A 24,910-nucleotide genomic window follows, 5' to 3' on the forward strand; every position below is an offset into this window, starting at 1 on the left:
TTAAAATTATTTAAAAAATTTTTATTAGGCTGTGCCGTGCGGCATGTAGGATCTTAGTTCCCCATCCAGGGATCAAACCCGTGCCCCCTGCATTGAAAGCATGGAGTCTTAACCTCTGGACCACCAGGGAAGTCCTTACAATTGATTTTTTTATGTTAATCATATACCCTGGAAACTTGCTGAATTGATTTATGTGTTCTAATAGTTTAAAGGATTTCTTAGAATTTTCTGTATACAAGATCATGTCATCTGCAAATGGAAATGGTTTTACTTCTTCCTTTCCAATTTGGATGCCTTTTATTTGATTTTCTTGTCCAACTTTCCTGACTAGAACCTCCAATACAAAGTTGGAGTATTGAAACATTCACCCTTTTCTTTTCCTGATCTTAGGGGGAAAGCATCTAGTCTTTTACCATTAAGAGTGATTTTAGCTTTGGGTTTTTTGTAATTGCCCTTAACAGGCTGAGGAGGTTCCCTTCTATTTTAGTTTGTTGAATGTATTCATCAGGAAGAGGGTGTTGGCTTTTTCTGCATTTGTTGAAATGTTCACGTGGGTTTTGTTTTTTATTCTTTTAATGTGGTGTATTACATTCATTTGCTTTTGGATGTTAATCCATGCTTTTCTAGGATAAATCCCACTTGGTCACATTGTATAAATCTTTTTGTTTATTACTAGATTCAGTTTGCTGGTAATTTGATGAAGATTTTTGCATCCATAATTTAAAAAGATTTTGGTCTGTGATATTCTGTTCTTGTGATGTCTTTATATGGATTTTTGGCATCAGGATAAAACTGGCCTCAATGAATTGGGAGGTGTTCTCTTTTTTTTTTAGAGGAGTTTGTGAAGAATTGGTATGTATTCTTCTTTTTTTTTTTTTTTTTTAAATTCTTTTTTTTTTTTTTTTTTTTTGTTACACGCCTCTCCCGTTGCGGAGCACAGGCTCCGGATGCGCAGGCTCCGGACGCGCAGGCTCAGCGGCCATGGCTCACGGCATGAGGGATCTTCCCGGACTGGGGCATGAACCCGTGTCCCCTGCATCGGCAGGCGGACTCTCAACCACTGCGCCACCAGGGAAGCCCCTGTATTCTTCTTTAAATGTTTGGTAGAAATTCAACAGTGAAGCCCTCTTGGCCTCTTAATGTGGATAGTTTTTTGATGATGAATTCAATCTATTTACTTGTTATAGGTCTATTCATATTGTCTGTTTCTTCTTCAGTAGCTTTGGTAGTTTGTGTTATTCTGTGAACTAATCCATTTCATTTAAATTATCTGATTTATCAGCATACAGTCTGTTCATGATATTTCTTTACAATTCATTTTATTTCTGCAAGGTCAGTAGTTCTGTCCCTTTCAATTCTCATTCTAGAAATTTGAGTTCTCTTTTTCTTGGTCAGTAGGGCTAAGTTTTGTCAATTTTGTTGATCTTTTCAAAAACCATCTTTTGATTTCATTGATTTTTTTTTTTTACTTTCTTTTCTGTCCTCCATTTCATTAATTCACATTATAATTTTTGTTATTTCCTTCCTCCTGCTCATTTTGTGTTTGGTTTGCTTTTCTTTTTCCTGTGTCTTAAGGTAGACATTTAGGTTATTGATTTGAGAGCTTCTTTTTTAAATATATGCAATTAGAGCTATAAATTTCCTTCAAGCACTGCTTTAGCTGCATTCTGTAAGTTTTTGTATGTTGTGTTTATTTTTCATTCATCTCAAATTATTTTCTGATTTTTCCCTTTTGATTTCTTCTTTGACCCACTGGGTTTTAAGGAATATATTGTTTAATTTCCAAATACTTTTGAATTTCCAGATTTCTTTGTTATTGATTTTTAAATTCATTTAACTGTACTTTGAGAACATACTTTGTTTTATTTCAGTTTTAAAAAATTTATTGAGGGCTTCCTTGGTGGCACAGTGGTTGAGAGTCCGCCGCAGGGGACACGGGTTCATGCCCTGGTCTGGGAGGATCCCACATGCTGCGGAGCAGCTGGGCCCGTGAGCCATGGCCGCTGAGCCTGCGCGTCTGGAGCCTGTGCTCTGCAACGGGAGGGGCCACAACAGTTGATTTTGCCCGCGTACCACAAAAAAAATAAAAAAATAAAAAAATAAAATAAAATTTATTGAGATTTGTTTTTTGGCCCAATATATGCTCTATTTTGGAGAATGTTCCAAGTGCATTTGAGAAGAATATATATTCTGCCATTATTGGGTGAGTTGTTCTGTAGATTTCTGTTAGATCTAGTTGGTTTATAATTGTTTTAATCTTCTATTTCACTGTCAATCTTTTGTAGTTTTTCTGTATAGAAAATAGTTTTTTAATCCTTTTTGTTGTTCATGCTAAATAGGATATACATGTACTTTTAAAATACATTGTTGGGACTTCCCTGGTGGCACGGTGGTTAAGAATCTGTCTGCCAATGCAGGGGACACGGGTTCGAGCCCTGGTCTGGGAAGATCCCACATGCCACGGAACAGCTAAGCCTGTGCGCTACAACTACTGAGCCTGTGCTCTAGAGCCCATGAGCCACAACTACTTAGCCTTCTTGCCACAACTAATGAAGCCTGCGTGCCTAGAGCCTGTGCTCTGCAACAAGAGAAGCCACTGCAATGAGAAGCCCGCATACTGCAACGAAGAGCAGCCTCTGCTCGCTGCAACTAGAGAAATCCCGTGTGCAGCAATGAAGACCCAATGCAGCCCCCCCCACCCCAAGAAAAAAATACATTGTTGAATTTGATTTGTTAATATTTTGTTGAGGTTTTTTTGTTGTTGAGGATTTTTGCATCTGTGTTCATGAGAGATATTGGTCTATAGTTTTCTTTCATAGTAGCTCTGTGGTTTGTTTTTTATTTTTATTTTATTTTTTATTTATTTGGTTGCACCAGGTCTTAGTTGCAGCAGGCAGGCTCCTTAGTTGCAGCATGCAGGCTCCTGAGTTGTGGCTTGCAAACTCTTAGTTGCAGCATGCATGTGGGATCTAGTCCCCTGACCAGGGATTGAACCTGGGCCCCCTGCATTGGGAGTGTGGAGACTTATCCACTGTTCCACCAGGAAAGTCCCAGGTGCTCTGTGGTTCTGGTGTTAGGGTAATGCTGGCCTCAAAGAATGAGTTAGGAGGTATCCACTGTGCTACTATGCTCTGAAAGAAATTGTAGAGAACTGGTACAATTTCTTCCTTAAATGTCTGGTAGAATTCACCGGTGAACCTATCCAGGTGCTTTTTGTTTTGGAAGGTTATTAATTATTGATTCAATTTCTTTAATAGATACAGATCCATTCACATTGTCTATTTCTTTTTGTGTGAGTTTTGGTAGATTGTGCCTTTCAAGGATTTGGTCCATTTAATTTAGGTTATCAAACTTGTGGGCATAGAGCTGTTCATAGTATTCCTTTCATATCCTTCTTTTAAAAAATTAATAAATTTATTTATTTTTGGCTGCATTGGGTCTTCGTTGTGGTGCACGGGCTTCTCATTGCAGTGGTGTCTCTTGCTGCGGAGCATGGGCTCCAAGCGTGCAGGCTTCAATAGCTGTGGCATGCGGGCTCAGTAGTTTTGGCTCATGGGCTCTAGAGTGCAAGCTCAGTAGTTGTGGCGCATGGGCTCAGTAGTTGAGGCACGCGGGCCCTAGAGTGCAGGCTTAGTAGTTGTGGTGCACAGGCTTAGCTGCTCCGCGGCATGTGGGATCTTCCCAGGCCAGGGCTCAAACCCATGTCCCCTGCATTGGCAGGCGGCTTTTCAACCACTGCACCACCAGGGAAGCCCATCATATCCTCTTTTTTGTGGTACGCAGGCCTCTCACTGTTGTGGCCTCTCCCCTTGCGGAGTACAGGCTCCGGACGCACAGGCTCAGCGGCCATGGCTCACGGGCCCAGCCGCTCCGCAGCATGTGGGATCTTCCTGGACCAGGGCACGAACCTGTGTCCCCTGCATCGGCAGGTGGACTCTCAACCACTGCACCACCAGGGAAGCCCCATCATATCCTTTTAATGTCCATGAGATCTGTAGTGATGTCCTTTCTCTCATTTCTGATATTAGTAATTTGTCTCTTTTAGTCTGGCTAGAGTCTTACTGATTTTATTGGTCTTGTCAAAGAACCAGCTTATGGTTTTATTGATTTTCCTTTATTGATCTGAGGTAATGTTGGTTTGTAACATTATTAGTTTTACATGTACAGAATATATTTCTCCTTCTGTATAGAAATACGGTGTACCCACCACCAAAAATTTAGTTTCCTCTGTCACCATACAGTTGATCCCCTTTACCTGTTTTGCCCTCCCCTCCACTTCTTCCTGTCTGATAAACACTACTCTGTTTTTTCTATCTACATGTTTCTGTTTGGTTTAGTTTTTCATATTTTGTTTGTTTATATTCCACATAAGAGTGAAATTATATAGTATTTGTCTTTCTCTGACTAATTTCACTGAGCATAATACCGTCAAGGTCCATCCATGTTGTCAGAAATGCTAAGATTTCATTTTTTTTAATGGCTGAGTAGTATTCTATTGTACATATTCCGCATCTTCTTTATCCATTCATCTGTTGATGGGCACTTAGATTGTTTCCATGTCTTTGTTATTGTAAACAATGCTGCAGTGACCATAGGGGTGCATGTATCTTTTTGAATTAATGTTTTTTTTATTCTTTGGATAACTACCCAGAAGTGGGATAGCTAGATTATATGGCAGTTCTATTTGTAATTTTGTGGGACTCTCCATACTGTTTTCCATAGTGACTGCACCAATCTACATTCCCACTAACAGTATATGAGGGTTCCCACGTCCTTGCCAGTACTTACTTCTTGCCATTTTGATAATAGGGTTTTTTTGGTACATTATTCATCCTCTTTATTTTTTTAATTTTCAAATTTGTATATAATTTTTAAAGGTTATAGTCCATTTACAGTTATTACAGAATATTGGCTATATTTACTGTGTTGTACAGTACATCTTTGTAGCCTTTCTTACACCAGTAGTTTGTACTTCCCAGTCCCCTACCTCTATTATTGCCCACATACACACACTGGTAATCACTAGTTTCTTCTCTATATCTGTGTGTCGTCTTCTTTTTTTGTTATATTCACTAGTTGTATTTTTTTTAAGTTCCACATATAAGTGATATCATACAGTATTTGTCTTTCTTTGTCTGACTTATTTCACTTAGCATCATGCTTTCTGAATCCATCCATGTTGCTGCAAATGGACAAATTTTGTTCTCTTTTATGGCTGAGTATTATTCCATTTTATATAAATATAAATATATAAAATATATAAATATAAAAATTATATATAAAAATGTAATATAAATGTAAATGTTATACACACACACACACACACACATACACACACACCTTCTTTATCCATTCATCTTTATGTATGTTCCTGTTGCCATTTTCTTAATTATTTTGGGTTTGTTTTTGTAGGTCTTTTTCTCTTGTGTTTCCCACCTAGAGAAGTTCATTTAACATTTGTTGTAAGGCTGGTATCCATTCATCTGTTGATGGACACTTTGGTTGCTTCCATGTCTTTTTTTTTTTTTTAATTTAATTTATTTATTTTTGGCTGTGTTGGGTGTTCGTTGCTGCGCGCAGGCTTTCTCTGGTTGCATAGAGCAGGAGCTACTCTTTGTTGCAGTGCATGGACTTCCCATTGTGGTGGCTGCTCGTTGTGGAGCACAGGCTCTAGGTGCGTGGGCTTCAGTAGTTGTGGCTCGTGGTCTCTAGAGTGAAGACTCAGTCGTTGTGCTGCATGGGCTTAGTTGCTCCACAGCATGTGAGATCTTCCTGGACCAGGGCTCGAACCCATGTCCCCTGCATTGGCAGGCGGATTCTTCACCACTGCACCACCAGGGAAGCCCTGCTTCTGTATCTTGGTAGTTGTAAATAGTGCTGCTATGAACATTGGGATGTATGTATCTTTTCAGATTAGTGTTGTCATTTTTTCTTCGGATATATACCCAGGAGTGGAATTGCTGGTCATATGGTAGTTCAGTTTTTTTGAGAAACCTCCATGATGTTTTCCACAGTAGCTGTACCAATTTACATTCCCACCCAACAGCTTATGAGGGTTCCCTTTTCTTCACATTCTTGCCAACATTTGTTATTTGTGTTCTTTTTGATGATAGCCGTTCTGATAGGTATGAGGTGACATCTCATTGTGGTTTTGATTTGCATTTCCCTGGTGATTAGGGATGTTGAGCATCTTTTCATATGCCTGTTGGGCATATGCATGTCTTTGGAGAAATGTCTTTTCAGGTCTTTGCCCATTTTTAAATCGAGTTGTTTGTTTTTTTGCTATTGAGTTATATGAGCTGTTTATATGTGCATTGTGGATGGATGTTTTATTGGTTGTAGATTGAAGGGGAGAGACCACGGTAGTGTTTCACTCTGCCATGTTGCTGATGTTACTCCCTCTGCTCTAATTCTTATTTCTTTTTTTCTGCTTACTTTGAATTTAATTTGCTCTTCTTTTTCTAGTTTCCTCAGATGGGAACTTAGATTATTGATTTTAGATCTTTCTTTTCTAATATATACATTCAGGGCTATAACTTTCCCTCTAAGCACTGCCTTTGCTGCATCCCATAGATTTTGATAAGTTGTGTTTTCATTTTCATTTAATTCAAAATATTTTTCAGTTTCTCTTCACATTTTTTCTTTGACTCATGTTATTTAGAAGTGTGTTGTTTAATCTCCATGTATTTTGGGATTTTCCAGTTATTTTCTTTTTTTTTTTAAAGAAACTGGTCATTTGTTTTGTAAAGTGTCCTACAATCTGGACTTTACCATTGTTTGACTGCAATGATTTGACATGTTTCTCTAATCCTTGTAATTCCTATAAATTGGAAATTAGAGGTAGAGGCTTGATCAGATTCAGGTTTGATGTTTGGTAGTGCCCTGTCCTTCTTAAGGGTGTTAATAAAGTCTGATTGCCTGGTTGTTTTTCACTTTTGGTGGCCATAGATGATTGTTACCTTCCTAGATTTATTAAATCATCAGGGGTTCTTGTATGTATGGCAATGTTTATTACTCTCAACTTCCCTGGCTTAGAGTACTTTGTTTTTTAATTTTATCCTTGGTTACTATTCCACAATTTTGTTTGTATGCCTCTGTTTCTCCGTATATACGTTAAATGTTTTATGTTCCTCAAGTGTCTGTCTTGGGTACCCTTCTCACTTTGTACACTACCTGGGTAATTTTGTTTGGTTTAGCAACCACTTCTACTTGAATTTCCCAGAGTTTCCAGTGCAGGTCTTTATTCTAAGCTCCAGAACCACATATCCAGGATACCTCTTACATATCTTATAACTCTTCTCTGGGCTGCTGAATCATCATATTCTTTTGGTTTTCTTCTACCTCAGTGGCTGCTGCTTATCTGTCTGCTCATCTAGCTTCCCTTGAAGGGTAGTACAGAAAGGGTAAGAGTTCTGGCTTTGGTGCCAGACTATTTGGGTTTGCCACCATTTCCATGGGCCAGTTACTTAAGTTCCTTATGCCTCATCTCATCTGTAAAGTATGACTAATAATAATACATACTTCATTGGGTTTTATGAGGATTCAGGGAGTTAGTATATCTAAAATGTTCAGAACATTCAAAAACGGTTAGTTATTATCATGGCTATTATTCCTCATTCTGCTATTTGATCTTAAATGTAGATGCTTTTTGGTACTTGATCCTTGTTCCTTTTCGTCTTACATTCTCATGTCATCCATTCCCATGGTTTTAAATACTGTCTCTATGCTGTTTAATTCCAAATGTTTATGCTTCAGTCTTTTAGATTTAAAATATGTAGAACTGAGAAGACCTTGGCTGATCTTATGGGAAGTCCTGAAGGTGGAATAACTACTCAGATCTGTGTTGCATTAGGGCGTGAGGGCTGGATCTTTATACCTCCCAACACAGTCTTGGGATATGGGTTTCCATGGGAAAGTGGTATGACCATGGGTGAAGCAGTTCTTTTCAGCTGATGCAGTCCCCATAGATGAGGGCTGTCAGTTGGTGGCATTCCCAGCAGCTCAAATAGTAAGTCCTTTATCTCTAAATGTGATCTGGTGTCACATCACAGCATCTGCTACACTGCCATTTCCTCCCATCTCAAAATCTTCCTAGTTGTTCAGTGACTTAGGAGTCATTTTTCATTCCTCCTCCCTCTACCCTTGATTCTGTTGACACATTTTCTGTCTTCAAAATACCTATCTCAAACGTTCTTTTCCTCCTAGCCCCTGTCATTGACACCTTTCTCTTGCTTCTCCCCTGGTCTCCCAAATGGTTTCCTTACCTCCAATTCTGCCCCTCGCCAAGCTCTGCCACACGGCAGAGAGCAGTCCTCTTATGCCTTAATCAGATCTGTCTACACCTCTGCCACTCTTTAAAGGCTTCTCCTTGTACTTAGGAGAAATGCCAATTATTTACCCTGGCCTGTAAGGTCTGACTCTTGCCTCTGTCTCTAACCTGTCAGATGCTGGTATCCCCTTCACCAACTATGCTTCAGCCACACTGCTTTTCTCTCATTTCACAGAAAAAGCCAAGCTCTTTCCTATATCAGGTCTTTAGCTCCTCGTGTCTGGAATGACAGCTGCCTTTGCTTTTCATATCCTTTTGGCCTCAGCTTAAATGTTGCCTCCTCATACCTCACCGAGAGACAGAAGATTCTTGTCCTCCTCCTCCTTTTCCCCACCCCTATATTATATTCTTGTCTTGTTTGTTTCCTTTAGAACACTGACTACATTTTTAATGTTAGTAGTATTCTGCTTGTTTTATATTCTTTTGTATCTGTGTTCTCCTTCTAGGATGTAAATAAACCCCAAGATGGCAGGAGCCATGTCTGTCTCATTCACCATCCTCAGCATGTAGCATAGCACTTTGTATACCTTGAGCACTTGATATTTGTTGAATAAATGTAATAAGTTCCTTCTCAAAGCCTTGAATATTGGGGTTTCCTTTTTCCTATCTTAGTAGCACAGCCCAACTCAAACTGGGAACTTGTGAACCATCTTATACACCTTTTTCCTCAGTTCTTTCCCCTAGCCCATTCAGCTACCATGTTCTGTCAGTTTAAACTTTCATTTCTCATCATTAAAATCATTAATAAACTCTTGCCCCATCTCACTCCCATCAAATACCATCCTAATTCTTGTTACATTATCACATAATTGGTCTTTCTAAAAAAAATAATGATGACCATTCTTTTTTTTTTTTTTGCTTAAAAATTTTGAGTTGTTCATTATTGTTTATAGGGTAAATGTCTGAGTTACCTACTTTGTTTACAGGCCCCATCTGCGTTTTACCTCCCTCTCCATTTTCATTTCCAGCCATGCTTCCCCTTGTACGCTATGGGCCAGTAGCACTGATCTACTTAGGGTCATTCTGAAAAATCTGTTGTTCTGTGCCTCCATGTCTTTGGCATGTTCTTCCACCCTTCACCTTCACCCTGGGAAACTGATATTCCATCTTAAAAACCTTCCCCGATGTTAACCTCATTTGTATTGATTCAGTACCTGGTATGAATCACCGTTCGATATAATACATTATTATAATAATTTATTTGCCTGACATGCTTCCTAGACTGAATTCTTTATGGTCACAGGTGTCTAATTACCTTGTGAGCCTATTACTTAACATGGGATCTCACACATAGAAGATGCTTAGTAAATCGTTTCTAAATGAAATCTAGTGTAACCCACTCATTTTACAGATGAGGAGAATGAGGCCTAGAGAGGTAAGTGACTTACCAAAGGCTGTGTACTACTTTGGTTAAAAGTAGTCATTAGTGCTGTTTTCATATTATATACCCTATACTTACCTACCTTTTTTATTTTGTTCTTTTTTTTCTGTGAACAAGGTTGCTGTGGTTAAAACTGTGGGATGTGGAGTCAAACTGGTTTTGATTCTTGATTCTGCCACACATTTTGACCTTGAGCAAGTTACTGAACCTCTTTAAGCTCGAGTTTCCTCGGCTATAAGATGGTAATAATCCTAGTTCTGTCATGGTGTTATTGTAAAGAGTAAATGAGATGATTTGAGTAAAGGGTTTAGAACAGTGCTTGGCACAGAGTAAGCAGTAAATGTAGGTCATTATTGTTGTTATTATTAGCATCTGTCAAAGTTCTTTGGCCATAACACCTCCTGGAAAAGGCATGAGATTTAGTTGTTATTACAAGCTGGTTCTGGTTCTCTTATAGGCAAGCTGACTGATAGAACGGCAAGCATTTTCCGAGGCAACCAAATGAAACTGAAGCTGGTCAGTATTCAAAAAGCTAAAATATCTACAGCTGCATTCACACAAGCCTTCTGCCATCACAGACTCATTGAACTGGATGCTACTGCAGTACACGCTGACCTCTCAATTCCAGACATCCTACGTGGACTCTGCAGCAATAGCTGGATCCAGCAAAACCTCCGCTGTCTCCTGTTGGACTCAGCAAGCATCCCTCGCAATTCAAGACTGTTGTTCTTTGGTCAGCTCACCGGTCTTCGCATCTTAAGTGTTTTCAGTGTTTGTTTTCATAGTGAAGACCTGGCTAATGTTTCTCAGTTACCCAGACTGGAAAGCTTGGATATCTCCAATACTCTGGTCACTGACATCTCTGCGCTCCTCACCTGTAAGGATCGACTCAGATCTCTCACAATGCACTATCTAAAATGCCTGACCATGACCAAACCACAGATTCTCGCAGTCATTAGAGAACTTAAATGTCTGCTTCACCTTGATATTTCTGATCACAGGCAACTCAAGTCAGATCTAGCTTTTCATTTGCTACAGCAGAAGGATATTCTGCCTAACATCGTGTCACTGGACATTTCTGGGGGCAGTTGCATCACTGATGAAGCTGTAGAACTGTTTATACAGCAGCGGCCTGCGATGCAATTTGTGGGACTGTTGGCTACGGATGCTGGTTATTCTGAATTCTTTGCTACGGCCCAAGACTTGAGGGTTTGTTCTTTACTGAAATAAGTTTGTTTCGTTTGTTCAAAACATTTTAAAGTTTTTGTTTTATATCAGAATCTGTACTAGGCATTAGGGTTACAAAGTCAGATTAAAAAATTCTTAAGGAGCTTAATTAAGAATTATTGCGTAGCTACTGTGTGGTAGGTTGTGAAAATATAACCTTAAACAAGATACAGTCCTAGCCTCCACGTCTTCGAGTCTGGTTTGATAATGATAAGCAGAACCATTTATACATTACCTCTTATGTGCCAGATGTCATGCACATTGTTTTTTATGGATGAGGAAATGGAAGCTCAGGGAAGTTAAGCTCCTTATCCACAGTCATAGAAGTATTAAATGATAGAGCTGAGACTTGTTTCCTGGTTTTTGTGACTCTAAAACTAGTGTTTTCACCTCTAGTAACAGCTAAATATAATGAATAAGGCAGGTGATCAATATGCCTAACACCATTTTTGGTGAAGGTATGACAAAAAGCAATTTTTAAAAGAGTCTTAAGAAAAAAGCATTGAACACTGCTGGAATATGTTTATAGCCTCTCATGGTGCTGTTTTTAAAGCAGCATATATTTAAATATTTATGTCCTAGAATATTTCTCTTTTAAAACAGTGGCTTTCTACCTCAGTTGTACATTATAAACACTTTGGAAGCTTTAAAATACACTGATGCTTGTGTCCCATTCCCCAGAGACTCTGATTTAATTGGTCTGGGACTTGTTCTGGGCATCAGGATTTTGAAAGCTTGCACGTAATTCTAGTGTGCAGCCAGGGTTCAGAACCAACACTTTAAAAGAACCCCTTAAAAAAAATAATTATACTTTATGTAATTTTTCCTAGGGTGAGAGAGAAAAGTGATTTACAGTCATTAGTTGTTTTCACAATTTTATTCTTTTGATTTGAAAATAGCAATTGTTGTATTTTAAAGTCCTTTTAATTTTCTGGCTTGTTAATGAAGGTGGAAGCCATCAGTTACATCATTAGGCTACAAATAGATAATTTGAACTTTCAAATTAAATGTGTATAGTAGGGATGTTTACCACGAATGAACACCTAGGCCAGTTTCAGATTAATGGCATTTAGTGTCACAATGATCAAAAGACCACAGTGATTAAAAAGAATAGATTTTAACACATCAACTCCTGATATATACAGTAATATTGGACAAGTGCTAGAATATTCTGTAGGCAGATTATGCATGTAGGTAAGATACTGTCAAAGTGGGTACACCAAAAGAAAATGAGAGGAGTTTTCTTTCAGTAAACTTTATCTGGTATACATGAAAGTTTAGTTTATTTTGAAAATTTTAAATTATGCCTTATATACAGTGTTGGATATTGTGGGGATGGAGAGGAGAGACCATAATCTTCCTAGTACTAAGAAACTCTAAAGATCTTAATCTAGACTTACATGGAGTGTAAGGTATGGTAAGTTTAAAAGGTCTGTTTCAGAAAATCTTATGTTTAAGAGAAATATGTATTGCTCGAATCAGATGCAAAATATACTAAGTATTTTTGTTTGGGTTAATCAAAAGTTTGCTTAAATTAAAATGGATAAAATTAAGTGTTAGTGAAAACCTAACAGAACAAGTATGTGTTATTTCCTGCACCCAGTGTTAGAGTGGGCAACATGTACTTAAAATTGCTCTAAAATGGGTGGAAAGGGCACCCGCCATTAGTATTAAAAGCCATGTAACATTTTCATTTGCTAAGAAATCCTTGTTGATCCACTGGTGGGGCGTAGCAAGAATCCCTTTTGAGGACTGTTTTGTAATGACATCTATAGGAAGCCCTGGAGAGAGAGGGTGATGCAACAGCTATCTGGTCTTCCGCTTAGCCTTACTATGGCTTATCCTTTGTTTCTCTTTCAGCTCTTACATCTGAATGATCACAAAACTTTAAAAAATTTTAGAATATATCCAGCGTTTAGATTCTTAATAATGTGTAGGTCGTTGGGCAGTTGATCTATGTCTAGTACTTGAAAAATTATTTTGAAATAATTTTTAACTTTGCAGGTCACTAACTTTAAACATTTTTCCAAATGTGTTTTTTCATATTTCATCTCTACATGCACGTGTACACACACGTGCACACACACGCACAGAGTTTTTTTCTTGAGGGTAGGTTGCATACATCATGCCCCTCTGCTCCTTAACATACTTGGGTTTGTATATCCTAGAGCAAGGATAGTCTCTTGGACTCTTCTGAGAGCAAGGATAGTCTCAAGGATGACCACAGTGCAGCTATCAAATTTCAGGAAATTTAGCATTGACGTAATACTTTTATATAATCTACTATATATATATTATCCCAGTAATGCCCTTTATAAAATATTTTTCCTTTTAGTCCAGGATTATTTTTGCATTCAGTTGTCATATTTCTTTATAATTGAAACTAGAAGAGTTCCTTAGTCCTTCCTGTTCTTTGTTACATTGATATTTTTGAAGAATACAGACCAGCGTTGTTTCGTTGGCTTTTTTGAAGAATACTCCTCATTTTGGGTTAGTCTGATGCTTCCTCATAATTATATTCAGGTTCTCCCATCTCTGCCCGGAATACCACATAAGGGATGTTGTGTCCTTCTCAAGTATATTACAACATGAAGCACACAGTGCCCCTCATTAGTGAAGTTACTTTTCATCACTTGGTCAAAGTATTGTTCAGGTACTAGGTAAAATAGCCAGGTGCAGATAAAATATTATCTATATACTGTTGTATTGTTTCTACACTATGTAGGTAATACTATTCCTCTTGAAACGAATAAGCAATATATAAGATATTAGAAGACTATGCCAATATCCTGGTCCTCATCAAACTTTCTGATCTAGATTCAGCATCCATTGATGTTTCTTACCTGAACTAATCTTTACTGCAGTGGCTGCAAAGTGGTGATCTTCCAACTCCAGCTCTCCTTTCTACATTTAGCAAGTCTAACGTATCCTCAATGTGGACTCATTGATTCCTGATGTTTTCAATGATTTATAATTCATTACTCTTCTTAATTATTTTGATGCTCAATTTGTCACAGGTTGGCCAATGAGAGCTCCTCCGTGTCAGTTTTTACATGCCCCCATTTTTGTTGTTGTTATTATTTTGAGTACTTCTTTACTTTCTGGCAAACTAAGATGTTCTGGGCTTCTTACACTTCTCTGTTTTGGCCTTGGAATTAGACATTTCTCCCAGAAGCCCTGGTTCCTTTTAGGAGGAAACCAATAGCTGAGTACTAGATGTGTTTTTAAGCCCTCTCAGCAAACAGAGCCAAGAAATAGATGAAGTAAGTTTAAAAGTGGTACTTCCAAATGACCATCCTCACACTGTTCTTTGCCCTTCCACATTCTGTATTTGTATCTCTCTTTCCCACAGTGAGAACTTTGGCTCTCAAAAGCGTCAGTACGTTTGCTTAATCCTACAACACATATAAAATAGTTGCAGAGTTGCTACACCTATACTACCTGTTTTTTTCTTTTACATTATTTATTTATTTATTCGGTCACACCGGGTCTTAGTTGCAGCAGGAGGGCTCCTTAGTTGCGGGTCTCCGGCTCCTTAGTTGTGGCATGCGAACTCTTAGTTGCGGCATGCATGTGGGATCTAGTTCCCTGGCCAGGGATTGAACCCGGGACCCCTGCATTGGAGCGCAGAGTCTTAAACACTGCGCCACCAGGTAAGTCCCACACCTATACTACTTTGAAACACAAACCTACTAAAAAAAGTTGAAGATATGTTTGCAGTTCTTTCTTTTACCTCTGGACTGAGAGTATAGTCAAAGTACTAAGCACATATATTTAGGTTTTTAAATTTCCTCTTCTTACACAATAGGTAGCATAGTATATGTAGTCTACACTTTGCTTTTTTTACTAAGCAGTATGTCTTGGAAATCACCCTGTGTCAGTTCATGTTCCCATTTTTTGGGAGGGGATGGTAAAATACATATAACATAAAATTTATCATTTTAATCTTTTTTAAGTGTATAGTTCAGTGGTTTTACATACATTCATAATTTTGTTCAGCCATCACCACCATTCATCTTCATAGCTCTTTTCATCTTGTAAGGCTGAAATTCTATACCCATTAAACACTAACTCCCATTACCCCTTCTCCCTGGACCCTGACAACTCCCATTCTACTTTTGTCCCTATGAATTTGACTATTCTAACTACCTCATGTAAGTGGAATCATACAGTACTTGTCTTTTTGTGACTGGCTCATTTCACTTTGCATAGCATCCTCAGGGTTGTGGCATACTGCCTTTTTCAGGTTGAATAACATCCATTATGTGTTTACCGCATTTTGCTTGTCTGTGTATCATTGATGAACACTTGGGTTGCTTCCATGTTTTGGCTGTGTTGGTAATTGTGAATAATGTTGTTATGAGCATGGGTATACAAATATCCCTTCGAGACCCTGCCTTTTTTTTTTTTTTCTGTGCCACACAGCTTGAGGGATCTCAGTTCCAGGGATTGAACCTGGGCCACAGCAGTGAAAGCCCGGAATCCTAACCAATAGGCCACCAGGGAACTCCCAAGACCCTGCTTTTAATTCTTTTGGTATATATCCTGAAGTGGAATTGCTAGATCTTATGGTAATTCTATTAATTTTTTGAGGAACTGCCATACTGTTTTCTACAGCAGCTGTACAATTTTACATTCCCACTAACAGTGCACAAATCTTCCATTTTCTTCACATACTTGCCAACATATATTATTTTCTGTTTTTTAATTTTAAATTTTTTATTTTTTAAAGGTTAGCAGAGACATTAAAATTTTTTTTAACATCTTTATTGGAGTATAATTGCTTTACAATGGTGTGTTAGTTTCTGCTTTATAACAAAGTGAATCAGCTATACATATACATATATCCCCATATTTCCTCCCTCTTGTGTCTCCCTCCCACCCTCCCTATCCCACCCCTCTAGGTGGTCACATAGCACCGAGCTAATCTTCCTGTGTGGTGTGGCTGCTTCCCACTAGCTATCTGTTTTACATTTGGTAGTGTATATATGTCCATGCCACTCTCTCACTTCATCCCAGCGTACCCTTCCCCCTCCCCATGTCCTCAAGTCCATTCTCTACATCTGTGTCTTTATTCCTCCTGCCCCTAGGTTCTCCAGAACTTTTTTTTTTTTTAAGATTCCATATATATGTGTTAGCATACGGTATTTGTTTTTCTCTTTCTGACTTACCTCACTCAGTATGACAGACTTTGGCCCATCTACCTCATTACAAATAACTCAATTTTATTGTTTCTTTTTATGGCTGAGTAATATTGCATTGTATATATGTGCCACATCTTCTTTATCCATTCATCTGTCGATGGACACTTAGGTTGCTTCCATGTCCTGGCTATTGTAAATAGCAGCAGAGACTTTAAAAAATTTTATTTAAATTTATTTTTGGCTGGGTTGGGTCTTTGTTGCTGCACACAGGCTTCCTCTCTATTTGTGGCAAGCGGGGGGCTACTCTTTGTTGCGGTGCACAGGCTTCTCACTGCGGTGGCTTCTCTTGTTGTGGAGCACGGGCTCTAGACGTGTGGGCTTCAGTATTTGCAACACGTGGGCTCAGTAATTGTGGCACGTGGTCCCTAGAGTGTGTGAGCTTCAGTAGTTGTGGTGTGTGGGCTCAGTAGTTGTGGCATGCGAGCTCTAGGGCACATGGGCTTCAGTAGCGTGGCTCGTGGGCTCTAGAGCGCAGGCTCAGTAGTTTTGGCGCACGGGCTTAGTTGCTCCATGGCTCGTGGGATCTTCTGAGACCAGGGATCAAACCCATGTCCCCTGCATTGGCAGGTGGATTCTTAACCACTGCGCTACCAGGGAAATCCCTGTTTTTAAATTTTTTAGTAGTAGCCATACTAATGGATGTGAGGTGGATCTCATTGAAGTTTTTTTTCTTTTTACGGGGATAACCCTTTTAATTTTTATTTTATTTCTTTTTTTGGCTGTACTGTGCGGCCTGTGGCATTTTAATTCCCTGACCAGGGATCGAACCGACACTTCTTGTACTGGAAGCACGGAGTCTTAACCACTGGGCCACCAGAGAAATCCCTTGAAGTTTTGATTTGCATTTCCATACTGATCAGTGATATTGGGCATCTTTTATAAGGAGCTTATTGACCATTGGTATGTCTTTGAAGAAACGTCTGATGAAGTCCTTTGCCAACTTTTAAATCAGGTTGCTTGGGGTTTTTTGTTGTTGTTGTTGAGTTATAGGAGTTCTCTGTGTAGTCTGGATATTAATTCCTTATGATATATGATTTTCAAATATTTTCTCCCATTCTCTGGGTTGTCTTTTTTCATGAAGTTCAGTTTGTCTGCATTTCTTTTGTTGCTTGTTCCTTTGGTGTCATATCCAAGAAATCACTGCCAAGTATAATATTGTGAAGATTTTGCCCCATATTTCCTTGTAAGAGTTTTATAGTTTTAGGTCATAAATTTAAGTCTTTGATCCATTTTGAGTTGATTTTTTTATTGTAAGATTTTTAAAAACTATTAATTTAAAAAAATTTTGGCTGCATTGGGTCTTCGTTGCTGCACGTGGGCTTTCTCTAGTTGTGGCGAGCAGGGACTACTCTTCATTGCGGTGCATGGGCTTCTCATTGAAGTGGCTTCTCATGTTGCGGAGCACGGGCTCTAGGTGTGCGGGCTTCAATAGTTGTGGCACGTGGGCTCAGTAGTTGTGGCTCATGGGCTCTAGAGCACAGGCTCAGTAGTTGTGGCGCACGGGCTTAGTTGCTCCGCGGCACGTGGGATCTTCCCGGACCAGGGCTCGAACCCATGTCCCCTGCATTGGCAGGTGGATTCTTAACCACTGCACCACCAGGGAAGCCCCAGGGACTGTGTCTTTTGATTGTTCTTCTTTTTCCTTTTGAATGGGCTATGCTTTCCTATTTTTTTAATATGCTTTATGATTTGTTTTTGTTGTTGAAAACTGGACATTTGAAACTAATAATATGGCAACTCTGGAAATCAGGTTTTTTTCCTTTCCTGGGTTTTGATGCTTTTGTTATTGTTTTTGTATTTTGGGTCTGTGTTGAGGATCAGCCTGAAGTATAAACTTTAAGGTCTTTTTAGGTCTTTTTTGAGCCTTTTCCTGGGCATGTGCAGTCACTTTGGAATTTCCTTTGTGTATGCATTTGTTTTGAATGTCATAGTCATTAATGTCTCCTAAAAGGGGAAAAAGAAAACAATGAAGGGGCAGCCCTTTAAATCCCCTGGAAGTCACTTTAGCTGTGGGAGAGGGGCTTTGAACAGTTGGTGGGGTGGGGGTGCAACAACAGTGGCTGTTCACCTCTTTGTACCTGTTATCAGAAGCAGCAAGCAGTGATCAGAGTACGGATCCCTGATATTTGGAGGGCAGGGTCCGTTTTCCCACATGGGCTCTCACAAGCTAAGTGCAGGGAGCTCTAGGAGCATGTGCTGGTGGCTGGGGGGTGGGTTGGGGCATGGACAGCGGTTATTGTGGTAAGAGCTGAAATTTATGGAATTGAACCACAATTTACTGTCCATACGTCCTCTAGAAGTTGCAAGCATGGATATAAACTCCTTTGTTTACCTTTTTTTCCCCTTTTTTCTTGAAAATGCTTGTCCACTGTTACATTGCTTTGTGTGTTGCTTGTTAAGTCTGATGACAATCTAATTCTCTAATTTGTTTGATCTTTTTATGTGAAGGCCCTGAAGTTTTTTTTCTTTATCTTTAAATTTAATCCTTATATTGTGCTATGTCTCAGACTTGATCTGGGTCAGTTTTCCCAGGTAGCTGGTGGATTATTTCAGTGTATTGATTTAGGTCTTTTTTTTATTTCTGGAAAGTTTTTCTTGGTAGTAGATTTAAATATTAGTTCATTTCTTCCCCAGAAACTTCAAGTATATGTGTGTTGGATCTTCTTTATTTTTTTCTATATAAGCACTCAATCTTAGATTCCTTTTTACTTCTTCTTTCTTAAAATTTCTTTCTCTTGTTTATTTCTTGCATTTCTTCTCCTTACTAAATATTTATTCAACTCTACTCTTCCTTGGGTACTTTGTAACTTAATTTTTGTTTGATATGATTTTGTCTTTTTCCTGAGTTTAATCATCCCTTGTTTCATCTTTCTGTTGAAGGTATTTTTTCACATCCTAACATGCTGATTAAGAAGATTTAATTCAGTTTAAAGTGCTGTGTTACAATTTTCTTCTGATTTGTTGTTGGTTTATGGGAAGAATTTTTCTCAGCTGAAATATGTAGATTTGCTTTTTTTTTTTTTTTTTTTTTTTTGCGGTATGCGGGCCTCTCACTGTTGTGGCCTCTCCCGCCGTGGAGCACAGGCTCCGGACGCGCAGGCTCAGCGGCCATGGCTCACGGGCCCAGCCGCTCCGCGGCATGTGGGATCTTCCCGGACCGGGGCACGAACCCGTGTCCCCTGCATCGGCAGGCGGACACTCAACCACTGCGCCACCAGGGAAGCCCCTAGATTTGCTTTTTAAAAAATTTCTTACAGTAGCTTTTTATGGAATTGGTTTGAATCTTTTTATTTATTGGCATTTAATTGATGGGGTTCCTAATTCAAAAGCACTCTTCTGTCAATTTAATGATGTGATGTTTCTTCAATGGGTGATGCGACTACTGGTCATGGTGGAGTGGAGAAGAGGTTGTTTTTCTTCTTTTCATTTTGTAGGATCCTGAATTTTACCCCTCTATTTTCTTCTTTTCTTCACTACCCAGGAATGCTGAAAACTGCGTAATATCTAGTTTTATCTACATTCTTTGTTGATTTGATGGTTTGGATCAGGAGGATACCATTATCCTCCAGACCCAAAGTCTATATATAGACTTTCTGAAATTATTACTTCAGTGGTAGCAAGGAAGAATTATATTAATATTAATTATATAACTGGTCAACTCCTTTTTCATCTTAGTTATTTTACGTGGTCTTTTCCCTGTCTTTTATTGTCTAATTCATTCTATATGAGTACTTAGAAGACATGCATTCATGGTTATTTATTGGTTGTTTAAGAATTTCCATGCTAGCTAGTATTCAGTTGCGGTCTCAACTGTAATATAGTTGTAGGGAGATGGTATTTGAATCTGGCCCCACCACTTAACTGGTTTGTTACATTTAACAATGTACATCACCTCTCTGGACCCACCATGTAGAAATGAGGTTGAGAAGAACTTTTACCTACTAGAATTATGATTGAATGAGATCAAGATCGTAAAGCTCTTAAAACGTTTAAGTGAAAATCTGTTGTTTCAAACACTGGACACGCTCTAAAAGCCTGTGATTGAAGGTGAATGGTGAAACCTATTGGTAACATCCTTGTTTTCCAGGTTGCTGGAGGAGCCAATATGAGTCAGATTTCAGAAGCACTGAGCCGATACAGGAATAGGTCATGTTTTATGAAGGAAGCCCTCTACAGGCTCTTCGCAGAGACATTTGCAACGCAAGTAGCCATGCCTGCTATTTTAAAGGTAACTGCACCGCAGAAATGTAGTTTTTATTACTACTTATTATTTGGTTCAATTAAAGTTGTTCACCAGACACGATGAATACGGTTAACTTATATGCCTTATTCTATTGTGAGGCAAAGTGCCCTCACAGATAGAGGAGAATGGTGTTAGGCTTAAACTGCTAGAACATCTCTTGTTTTGAGCCTCTGAATCAATTAGAATCATTCAAATTTTTGAATTTGGTCTGAGCAGGGGATTCTAGAAGCATCGCACTATTTTGTCTAAAGCAGGACTTAATCTTTAAACATGAATTCACTTTGCCTAAACATTGTTTTATTTGTTTACTCTTTAAAATCTAAAATATGGTTTTCTGAAAGAAAACAACAGTATCCCCAATAAGAACAGAACAAAATAACAATAATTGAAGGTAACCAAGTCTACCATTTAAAGTTATTTTGTGAATAAAGTAAAATTACCAGTATCAATCGGGCCAACTTTGCTTTGGTTTACAGAAGAATGAATTTATTTGAAATGTAATTGGAAGTTTTAAGTGGTTTGGGAAGGAAAACTACAATTATTTAAAATTAAATGTAACATAAAAATGAAGAGTCTTAAAGACACCTTGTTTTTATCATTTGTAATTTTTTGTAGCCCCATAAAACTAGGGCTATTTCTGTACCATGGGAGATTAGATTTATTCATAACTTAAAAATGGTACTGTATAAAGGAAAAAACTGTGGATCTTTGTTTCCCATCTGTAAGGAGGAGGTTGAATTAGATGTTCTAAAAGTCCTTTTCATATCTAAGACTGTGTGATTTTTGATTTTGAAAATCATGTTTATTTTACTTCATACATGTTTATATTGTTGATGATGGCAATCCAGTGAAATCCTAAGAGCAGTTTAGCAATATAGAAAAAAGACATTTTCCATAGGAGAAGTGTATTCCAGGTCTTAGTTCATGTAGGTGTCAAAGTAAGGGGCTCTGGTCTCTTAACAGTTCATAAAATCATGGTTCATGCATGTATCAGCAGACTGGTCTGTGAGGTGGGTAAGGATGATTATCCCTATTCGATAGACGAAGCAGACCACGTTGTCCTTGCGTGTTAGAGCAGGTATGGTCTAAGCTTAGTATAACACCTTCATTTTATATTCGTTTCTAGGTCTTACGCAGTCTCTCTTCTAGTTGCCTTTCTAATGTTAGGGGGTATTTTTGTTGTTTGTGGCTGCGTTGCATGGCTTGTGGGATCCCAGATCCCCGACCAGGGATTGAACCCAGTCACAGCAGTGAAAGCACCAAATCCTAACCACTGGGCCACCAGGGAACTCCCTAATATTAGGTTTTACCACTTTTCAGATTATTTCAAATTCAGATTTCTTCCCCTTCTCTTGGTGGACTCATCCCATCTTTTTGTCCACTTTATGTTTTTTCTTATCACATTTCCCTTCCGTAGTAATTCCTCTCCATCCCACCCCTACCTCCATCTCCTATCCAGATCCCATCTGAGACCCTGCCTAAATGCGTTCTCTGAATGACGCCTTTGACTTCCATACCAGAAATGATTGTTCCCTGCATAACCACCTTAGGCAGCACTTTATTTACACCTCTTTTTCGGTGCTTTTTTTCAGCCTCATGTTTTGACCTCCCTTACAGTGTTATTTGTTAACATACCTTATTTCTTTCATAAGGCTTTATGCTGAGGAGTAGGGTATAAGTGATTGATGTTGTGTCCCCTGGAGTGCTTATCATAATGTCTTGGGTGGATTGAGGCTCAATAAATGACTGTGAAGTCACAGATGATGAAACAGAGGTCCAGAGAAAGGAAGTGAGTTACCTAAAGTCACACAGCTAGTTAATGACTACATTTGGATTGAAAGGTATTGCTGGTGTCCTAAAAAATAAATGCCAAGGAAGGGGAAAATCTATTACTTTTTGTCCCAATAAGCAAATATTTTTGACAACTAACACAAAAATAAGACTGTGTAAAGAATGCTAATGTTGTCACATGCCACTAAAAACAAGTTCATCTTCAGCTTGTGGCTATAGGAATGAGGAATCATCCATTGGATTTGCCAGTGCAGTTCACAGCCAGTGCTTGTGCCCTCAACTTAACACGCCAGGACCTGGCCAGGGGGATGCCTGTTCGTCTGTTGTCAGAGGTTACCTGTCTACTTTTCAAGGCTCTGAAAAATTTCCCCCATTACCAGCAGGTAATTTGGTTTGAATATTTGACTGCTTCTTACTTGAGGACAAATATATGAAAAATATTTTTTATTTAGTTCTGATTTTTCATCCTGAGAGAGAGAGAAAGAGGGAGGAAGGGAGGGAGAGAGAGAAATAGGTAAGGAATTCATGTTTGTTATAGAAAAAATAAGAAATATAAATAAGTAATAGGGTTTAAAATTTTTAAATTGATCAGAAACCAGTTACCCAGAAACATCTACTACTAACACTTTAGCACATCCTGTAGGCTTAACATCATGTGTGAAATTAAACTGAATTGAATCATAGACCTAAATATAAAGGCTAAATTAAAGGTCTAAATAATATAAAAGCTAAAACCGTAAAACTTCTAGAAGAAAACGTGATGTCAAAGTAAGCAAAGTTTTCTTAGGATACAAAAAGCATACATCATAAAAGAAAAATAACAAATTGGAATTCATCAAAGTTAGAAGCTTCTGCTCAAACACACACAGACATTAAAAAATGAAAAGGTAATCCAGGGCTGGGGAAAATGTTCATTTTATGTATATGACAGAGGACTTTTATCCAGAATGTGAAGAATACATTGTTTGTAACACAAGACAAACAAACCAATTTTTTAAGAAGGCAAAAGATTTGAACAGATACTTCACCAAAGAAGATAGGCAGATGGTAAATGAGCACATGAAAAGATGCTCAGTATCTTTAGCCATCAGGGAAATGCAAATTAAAAGCACATTTGGATACCACTGCACACCTAGATACCACTACACACCCCCTAGATTGATTGAAATAAAAAAACTGACAATACCAAGTGTTGACAAGAGTGTAGAGAAACTGAAATTCTCATATATTGATGTTAAGAAGATAAAATGATAAAACCACCAGTTCGACAGTCTGGTAATTTCTTTGAAAGTTAGACATGAAAGTCCTCTTTCATGCTACATAGTCATTTTACTCCTAGAGAAATGAAATCATATAACCATATAACAACTTATACACAAATGCTCATAATATCTTTATTCATAATCCCCCCCAAACTGAAAACTTAATGTCCAGCAGCAGGTGAGTAGATAAACAAATTGTGATATATTCATATAAGGAAATACTACATGGTGATACAAAGGAATGAAGTACTGATACATATACAACATGGATGAATCTCAAAAACATTATATGCTGAGCAAAATAAGCCAGACGCAAAAGAGTAGATACCATATGATTTTACTTATGTGAAGTCTTAGTAAAGGCTAATCTGTAACGACAGTATAATTTTCTGGGGCTGGAATTTTCAGGGTTGGGATTGAGTGGAAGGGGGCACAGTGGAACTCTTTGGGGTGATGGAAATATTTTTTATGTTGCTTGTGGTGGTGGTGGGTGATATTGTTACACATCTTTTTAAATTTGTCAAATCTAATTGAAGTGTGTACTTAAAATGAGAATCGATTTATTAAAGATACGACAAGGAAGATGGTCTTTCCTTGTTTAAAAAAAAATCTGTATTTCCACTTTCTCTTGAAAAGTTGGATGATCCTTCTCAATTCAGTCTTAATTCCTGCGTGGCAGTCATCAGTTGGAGCTGAGTAACAACTGCCCCTGTAGAAGGGTATGAATTCTCCAGTTTGCCATAATTCCTACCACTGCCCTATTGTTTCGTACTCTGCTTTCTTCACTTGTTTATGTTACTGCCTAGTTCCTGCTGGCATTTCAGGTTTGCTATCCCTGCCTCAGACACTGCTGTCATGGCAGTGCATGTCACTGGCCTACTCATGGCCTTTCAAAGAGATGTTATATTTTTCTATTCCTAAAGCTTTCCTAGAAGGCCTTTTCTCTTTCTTTCCTATCTTTAAAGGCATAGTTCAGTCCCTACCAATCATAGGTAGACAGTAGAAGCTCTATCACAGAATTAGTTATGAGATCTGGTAAAGGCATTTATCATTCAGTAGTGGGCCAGACTTCCGGTAATTGATTTGGACTGACACACAAGCAGGCAACTCTCCACATAGATCCTTCTAGGGTTCAGGGAGAAGGGAGACTGCCTCTTTGCCAAAAAAGGGAAAGATTGTTCTTTAGGCAAAGGTGAATGTTACAGAGTTTAATAGTAAGATTAAATGAAGAACTTGGAGAGGACCAGGTACACAACGAGCTCTCAATAAGAAAAGCTTATTAGTAGCACCTTCCAAATGTTTAATTAGAACCTTTATTTAGAATGAGTATACATTTGCTCAGAATTACTTTTCTTTATTCCGTTAAGTTACAGAAGAATTGCCTTCTCTCCTTAACCAATTCCAGGATTCTTGTGGATGTTCCATTTGACAGGCAAGTATAAAATTGGATTATCTGATTTTGGGGTGTTGACC

At 38.4% G+C, this 24,910-nt stretch overlaps 1 protein-coding gene across 1 annotated transcript in view; it reads left to right on the forward strand.

Moving 5' to 3' along the window:
* The window catches only part of ZYG11A (zyg-11 family member A, cell cycle regulator), a 57,530-nt gene that overhangs the window by 16,219 nt on the left and 16,401 nt on the right, over positions 1-24,910 (forward strand). The window contains exons 3-6 of the mRNA XM_065879696.1: positions 10,168-10,919; positions 20,229-20,369; positions 22,382-22,558; positions 24,805-24,869. Of these exons, the coding sequence (XP_065735768.1) occupies positions 10,168-10,919; positions 20,229-20,369; positions 22,382-22,558; positions 24,805-24,869 (1,135 nt within the window). The remainder of the gene's footprint in view (positions 1-10,167; positions 10,920-20,228; positions 20,370-22,381; positions 22,559-24,804; positions 24,870-24,910) is intronic.

This window comes from Phocoena phocoena, chromosome 1, assembly GCF_963924675.1.
Source record: "Phocoena phocoena chromosome 1, mPhoPho1.1, whole genome shotgun sequence".
NCBI classification, from domain to species: domain Eukaryota; kingdom Metazoa; phylum Chordata; class Mammalia; order Artiodactyla; family Phocoenidae; genus Phocoena; species Phocoena phocoena.